The following is a 7,596-nucleotide window of genomic DNA, read 5'->3' on the forward strand; positions in this document are numbered from 1 at the left end:
CGAACCAGGGCCTTATAGAGCTGCAACATAACCTCGCGGCTCTTAAACTCAATCCCCCTGTTAATGAAAGCCAACACACCATACGCCTTCTTAACAACCCTATCAACTTGGGTGGCAACTTTGAGCGATCTACGGACATGGACCCCAAGATCCCTCTGTTCCTCCACACTACCAAGAATCCTGTCTTTAAGCCTGTATTCTGCATTCAAATTTGACCTTCCAAAATGAATCACTTCACACTTTTCCAGGTTGAACTCCATCTGCCACTTCTCAGCCCAGCTCTACATCCTGTCAATGTCCCGTTGCAGCCTTCCACACTATCCACAACTCCAGCAACCTTTGTGTCATTGGCAAACTTGCTAACCCAGCCTTCCTGTTCCTCATCCAAGTCATTTATAAAAATCACAAAGAGCAGAGGTCCCAGAACAGATCCCTGCGGAACACCACTGGTCACCGAGCTCCATGCTGAATACTTTCCATCTACTACCACCCTCTGTCTTCTATGGGCCAGCCAATTTTGTATCCAGACAGCCAACTTTCCCTGTATCCCATGCCTCCTCACTTTCTGAATGAGCCTACCATGGGGAACCTTATCAAACGCCTTGCTAAAATCCATATACACCACATCCACTGCTCTTCCTTCATCAATGTGTTTTGTCACATCTTCAAAGAATTCAATAAGGCTTGTGAGGCATGACCTGCCCCTCACAAAGCCATGCTGACTATCTCTAATCAAACCATGCTTTTCCAAATAATCATAAATCATGTCTCTCAGAATCCTCTCCAATAATTTGCCCACTACCGACGTAAGACTGACTGGTCCATAATTCCCAGGGTTATCCCTATTCCCTTTCTTGAACAAGGGAACAACATTTGCCACCCTCCAATCATCCAGTACTACTCCAGTGGACAGTGAGGACGCAAAGATCATCGCCAAAGGCGCAGCAATCTCTTCCCTCGCTACCCGTAATATCCTTGGGTATATCCGGTCTGGCCCCGGGGACTTATCTGTCCTCATATCATTCAAAATTTCCAGCACATCCTCCCTCTTAACCTCAACCTGTTCGAGCATATCAGCCTGTTCCACGCTGTCCTCACAAACGACCAGGTCCCCCTCACTAGTGAATACTGAAGCAAAGTATTCATTTAGGACCTCCCCTACCTCCTCCGACTCCAGGCACAAGTTCCCTCCACTATCCCTGATCGGCCCTACCCTCACTCTGGCCATCCTCTTGTTCCTCACATAAGTCTAGAACGCCTTGGGATTTTCCTTAATCCTACCCGCCAGGACTTTTTTTCATGTCCCCTTCTAGATCTCTGAAGTCCATTCTTCAGTTCCTTCCTGGCTACCTTGTAACCCTCTAGAGCCCTGTTTGATCCTTGCTTCCTCAACCTTAAGTAAGCAATAAGTATGGATGAGTGGGACGAAGTGGCATAGGTATGATGGACTGTAATGGGATGCCCAACCTTTTCGCATAGGGGGTCACATTACAATTTTTGCCTTACATGGAGGGGTGGGCAGAGGCAGTGAGAAAATTTCAGCAAGATAAAGGCATTAAAAATGTATCCTACTGTTAATCAAAACAACCAACGTGCATTTTTGTTTAGAAGCTTTAAATGAGAAGACTAATTCATTGACTGACTTACTTTCTTGTCATTATGTTGAACACTGATTTAGTGAGATTCCTGGCATTGTTTTGCCTGCATAAGTACTCAATCTCTGCCCGCATGCTTGAGATAGTGATCGGAGTATTCCAGATAGATGTCCATCTGTCAGGAGTGATCTCCCTCCCTCCCTCGTGCACTCCCTCCCTTTCCCTGGCCTGCACCCTCCCTCCTCTGCTCCCTGTCTATGCTCAGTTCAGCGATGATGTAAAGTTGAACATGGACGTTCTGCCTGCTTGGCATCTCATGACCAACCAGTGAACGCGTTGCCACATGTCTGAGAGCAGGCGCCCTCCTGGTAAAGGAAATGTGAATCCAGACAGATTTAAGTTAAAACTAGAAAGCGTGAGCCCTCTCCCACAGGATGGTTCAGATGGTTAAGACAGCTTGCAGCTTGGCCATATAGAGCAGCAAGATTGCAGGCTCAAATCCCAACCTGTGCTGATCATTGCCCCTGCAGTTGGGGGGGTGCTAAGACTGGTTGCACAGGAGAGGCAAAATGCAGCAGGCTTCCCAGTGCTAATTGCTGCCTGCTGGAGAGCCCCTGAAAGGGAACGGGATCAGCCTTTGCTGCACGGGGGCTAGGAGAATAACCCAATGTCTAGTGGTGCAGGGACTTAAAGGAGAGAGTTACTGGCACACTTGAAACTGTACCCCACCAAAAGTCAACCGCCTTCATGGAAGGGAGGAGATGGCAAAGAAAACTGTGGGCTGGCGGGTGAGGGGGAATCAGTTGCAGTGAAACTAAGTCAAATGTTGGTCGAGTGGTACTCGCTTTGATTGACAGCATTTTTTTTTTTCTTGGTTCAGCACCTCCAAACCATTCGGCATAGGCAGTTTGCCAGCACGTCCAGGAATCAGGGACCGGCTAAAAGCCTCATGGAGCGCTTCCTGCAAGATGTCATACAGTACCACCCTTCCAGATATAAAGACAATAGGTAAAGAAAGGTGGCCTTGGATGTGTTGGTCTGTAATCCTGTAAGTCTTCACCAGTTAGCAGCTGACTGCCCCAACAGCTGGCCACTTGTCACTGTCAGCGTATGCTAACTGCCTCGTTTTTGTAACGACGGCATAAAAGCACATTGCTATTTTATCTTTTATGGTATGAATGATTGGCCTATCTCCCTGCTGCCTTGCTAAGATCCAAGTTACAAAGGCCGTCAGCCTTTATTCTTTCATGGGATGTGGGAGTCACTGGCAAGGCCAGCATTTGTTGCCCATCCCTAATTGCCCTTGAACTGAGTGGCTTGCTAGGCCATTTCAGAGGGCAGTTAAGAGTCAGCCACATTGCAGTGGGTCTAGAGTTACATGTAGGCCAGACCAGGTAAGGACGGCAGATTTCCTTCCCTAAAGGACATTAGTGAATCAAATGGGTTTTTAATGTCAGTGGATAGTTTCACCATTACTGATACTGGCTTTCAGTTCCAGAGTTTTAAAAAATTAATTGAATTTAAATTCCACCAGCTGCTATGGTGGGACGTGAACCAGTGTCCCCCTGGGCATTAGCTTGGACCTCTGGATTACTAGTTCAGTGACATTACCACTACTCCACCCCTATACTTTGATGGTTAGACAAACAACGTGTCCCTGGATAAGACACTCAGTATCTTCCCAACGCTTGTCAAGGCTTCCAAGATTGCAGGACAGTGATGACAGCCTGAAGAGCAGAACTGCTCAGAATGCTGACATTTATTCTAGTCCAACTGAATCAAAGCAGAATGTTGATTTATGTTGAAGTACTTCATCGGATGTAAAGTGCTTTATATCCTGAAGTCATGAAAGGTGCTGTGTAAAATGCAAGTCCTTTTCTTTTCAGCAGGGTTAAGGGAGTACCATTACCATTCTCGAAGGAGTGCCAGGAGTTCCTGCCAACAGCGATGGGGAAACCAGTGCAAGGAGTTCCTCCTCAAGGGGATACAAATGTCAGGCTTTCCTTCCTGAAGGGGAAGGGAGTTCCCATGCTGGGCATTTCTCCTTGGCTGAAGTAGGATGTTCAGTGAAATGTGCTTTAGTGGTGGTAGCTTGTCAACTTGCCATACCAATTTGCTCCCTTGATGGCATCAACATGTACCAAAAAACTCAATGATCCTAATCTTTTGTGGAGGGGTTGCTTTTTTTCTTTCTTCCCCACCCCCCCATTAATGCGTTAACATTTATTTGTGTTCCTCAGGTCAACGTACATGGACCTGCCATCAATTAGTGCCCCACTTCTCCCCAAGAAGGAGCTTGCCGACATACACTCGTATCAAGATGATAAGGAGACTATTGCGACCAGGGAGGAGTTACCCAGCACAGATAACGAATCCATCCGATCAGCACACGTGCTGGTTGGGAGGAACACGAATTGCAGTCGGGCCAAAGGCAGCATTGCATCTCCACTGCCCATTGGGGATCCGCTAAGTCGAAAAGGCATCCTAATTAAAGAGCCAGCATCTGGAGAGCAGTTGGTTGACATCAACTCCCCTACCCATAAACGCTTATGCAAGACTGCTTTTTTAGGTGTGAGTGAGGGTGTTCTATCATGCAATAAATTGGATAGGCAAGGACTTCGTATAGGTTTGGGCCTATATAAGCCTGCACCAAGGAAAGGAATAAAGGACCACGATAAGCCCATGGCTGTTAGCCCTCCCAAATGTGAGCACCATGAACATTGGAGTCCTACATCTGCCCAAATGAACTTTCCTAATGTCTCCTCAGGGCCAGCTTTTAAGTTTGCCAAATTGCACAATGTTACCTCTCAGGGCACAATAGCAGGGCCTCCTCTTCCTCAACTCAGGGACTCCACAGGGGCCAGTAGCCCACGCTGTTCTGGTGGGCCAAGCCAAACTGAGGAGTGCAAGCCACAGAACAGGAACACTGTCACTTGTCTGAGTACTCTCAAAGAAACTAAAATGGCAGATCACATAGAGGATTTGGTCTCCGAGACCATTGAGTCAGTCATTCAGAAATACTGTAACAGGCAAACGTCACAATTGCAAGACAGTGACAGTGAGAATTCAGCAGCAGAGATGAAAGGAATGCCTACATATTGTCAACTTGAAAAGCAAAGGAAAATAGTAGAGGTAGGCCTGCAGAGCAGTGTCCCAGGTACAAAATGGCCTCCTGAAGGAGATCACCATCCTTGTACACCTTCGAACAGTTGTGAAATGGTTTGCAACAGACAGACAATACGGGATACAGCGTCTTGCTTCAAGAAAATGCTGTCTTTAACCCTCTCTAATGAAAGAAAATCTGGAGGGCACCGCCAGGGCACTGGTGAAGATGGTAGTTCTGGCGGCAGCATTTGTTCTCTCAGCAGTCAACTGGGACACTTGAAGTCTACCAGCAGTTCTGATTGGGATGCCTCTGTAAAGGTAGAGAAGGACTGTTCAAGGATAGTGAATAAGGATTTGGAGCTGCTTACGGACACCCAAATAACCCTCGAAGACCGTGGTTATAAAACACAACTGAGCTCCGTCCTCCATTTCCAACCAGACGAGTGTGACAAAATGGAAGAAGAAAATCATGCCCCTTCGGAGAACAATGTGAAAGTGGAACTCGTTGAGGAAAAAATGCAACCCCTTGAAATGGAGCGGAAGCTTCGGTCACTATCACACATGCCTGCATCTTTTGCTGGAAAGACTTGGTCGGAAATTATGGCAGAAGATGATCTGAAAGTGGAGGCACTCGTGAAGGAATTCAAGGAGGGGCGATATCTCTGTTATTTTGATAGCGAATCCTTGGGCAACCATGGAAGGAAACAAAGGAAGAAGCATAGATCTGGCGTGAAAGACACATTAAAGACCATGTCCAAGGCATCAGCTGAAAGTAGCTTAGATGTCCCTGTTCCTGAAACATTGCCACACTTGCAAGAGGGGAATGGTGAGGCTGAGCCTGCCCCTGCTCTGTGCAAGCCAGGATTGGGCAAGAAGCCAGCTTTGAGGCACTGTCGCTTGGCATCCAGATGCCAGGTTGTCAAAGTCAGTCATGGCACCCAAACCAGTGAGGTCAGCTACCCAGTGGTCAAAAAGAAATCCAAAAGATTGGAGCAGGAGCCAGAGAATATTTGGACCGGGCTGGAGCAAGAAGAGAGGTCTGACATGAAAACCAGGCTGTGCTCCTTGAGGTTGCCCAGGTCCTACAGCAAGATCATGAGCCCAGTCCAACCCAGGACAGTCATATACGTCCTCTCCTCACCTGACTTCACGTCTGCAGCTCAAGTCGCCTCTAGGGAAGGAAAGAGGAACTCCAAGGCTTCGGAAGACAGTGCCAGCCCAACCAAATACAAGTACAAGAAGTCCCCCGTGAGATATTACGACCCAGCCACCAACAGGATTGTGAAGACCCCACCCAGCAGCTTCAGTACTGAACGCCTGAGGCGGTCGTCCCACCACGTGCGCCAGCTGTTCAGGAGCCTCAGCCCGGATATCAATATGGGGCACCTCGCCGATGAGCGCAAGTCCAGCACGACTAAATCCTGGCTGAAGGCTGATGCGGCAAAGGCCGGAGTGAAAATGGGCAGCAGTGGCAGCCTCCCACACCCTGGCCATGCCACCAGCTCAACGCCGTGGCTAGCCAGTGCCCTTAAGACCAAGGAGTGGGCGCTGGGGGAAAGCCCAAGCAGTGAATGCCCATCTAAAAGCACCGGCACCACCTCCAGCTCCCGCCAGACCTCGCTATCCAGGTCGCTGATGGGCTCCGACGGGCCTCCTCCGCCGTGGCGTCGCTCTGAGCAGAAGAGTATTGTCCTGTCGCCGCTGAGGAGAGACACGCCCGAGTCTCCGTTTGGCAAACTCAATGTGTATGTGGGCCCGCGGAGTCGGCGGGCCCCCGAGAAGGAGAACCCTAGGGCAGCATCCGGGGAGGAGCCGCTGTATAACCTAAGGGGCACGTCGTCTCAATCTGACTTGGGGACTCCAGCAGCTGCTGCTGGTCCAACCCCACCCCGCAGGCTGCGCCTGCGATCCAGTTTCCGGGCGGCCCCCGACAAGGACGGGTCGTCGGGTGAAAAGATGCTGCGGAGGGAAGCTGAGCACAGCGACGTGGCCACCAGGGAGAAGGCGGCACAGCAACACAGCCCTCGCCAGGGCACTCGCAAGAGGAAGTGATGCCCAACTCACTGGACTGGAGAGATGCGTCACCCTGTCCTGACTCATTTCCACCTGCACCTAATTTCTAAATTTGTGTTTTTTTCTATTTGTATGAAGTACTTCAGGGAATTTGCAGTTAAAACAAAAGTTGCAGCCTGTATTTTTATAAAGACCCCAGGTGTTTTTCTTTAAAGTGTCTGTGTTAAAATGGTGGTAGATGTCAGTACTCCAAACAGCACTTAAAATGGTGCATCATTTTTATTTTCACCATTTATTACATAGAATGTACAGCACAGAAATAGGCCATTCGGCCCATCTGCTGCACGCTCCTGTTTATGCTGCACATGACCTGTCTCCCATTCCTCTTGATCTAACCACATCAGTATCTCCTATTCCTTTCACCCTCATGCTCTTACCTAAAATTCCCTCAAATGCATCGATGCTATTCACCACAACGACTTCATGTGGTAGCCAGTTCCACATTCTAACCACTCTGGGTTAAGAAATTACTCCCAAATTCTTTCTTGCATTTATTAATGACTATCTTATATTTGCATCCTCTTGTTTTGAACCGACAGGTAAGTGGAAACATCTTCTTTACATCGATCCTATCAAAGCTGGTTGTCATTCTGAAGACGTCTATCAGGTCATAACTCCACCTTCTCTTTTCTAAACTAGAGTTGGTGGCCCAATTTCAACATCCCTGTCTGTGCTGAGAGTTTGCCGATTGCAGTCAATGTGATTGAGTAGGTTGCTCTCTAGGCTCATTTTTGAAGAGTGACCATCTGCTGAGTCAGCCAGCACCTGTGGTGATAAGTGCAGGAGAGAACCAGAGAGGAGTGTTCCTGTTGCTGAGGATGCA

The 7,596-nt window shown here is 48.5% G+C and overlaps 1 protein-coding gene across 9 annotated transcripts in view; it reads left to right on the plus strand.

The window, feature by feature from the left end:
- The window catches only part of zdbf2 (zinc finger, DBF-type containing 2), a 28,557-nt gene extending 21,630 nt beyond the window's left edge, over positions 1-6,927 (plus strand). For all 9 annotated transcript variants that reach the window (XM_068036121.1, XM_068036112.1, XM_068036119.1 and 6 more), the window contains 2 exons: positions 2,476-2,603; positions 3,836-6,927. In XM_068036121.1, the coding sequence (XP_067892222.1) occupies positions 2,545-2,603; positions 3,836-6,752 (2,976 nt within the window). In that variant the 5' untranslated portion in view covers positions 2,476-2,544 and the 3' untranslated portion in view covers positions 6,753-6,927. The remainder of the gene's footprint in view (positions 1-2,475; positions 2,604-3,835) is intronic.
- Positions 6,928-7,596: the final 669 nt, after the last annotated feature.

The sequence above is a fragment of the Heterodontus francisci genome, chromosome 7, assembly GCF_036365525.1.
Source record: "Heterodontus francisci isolate sHetFra1 chromosome 7, sHetFra1.hap1, whole genome shotgun sequence".
Taxonomy (NCBI): domain Eukaryota; kingdom Metazoa; phylum Chordata; class Chondrichthyes; order Heterodontiformes; family Heterodontidae; genus Heterodontus; species Heterodontus francisci.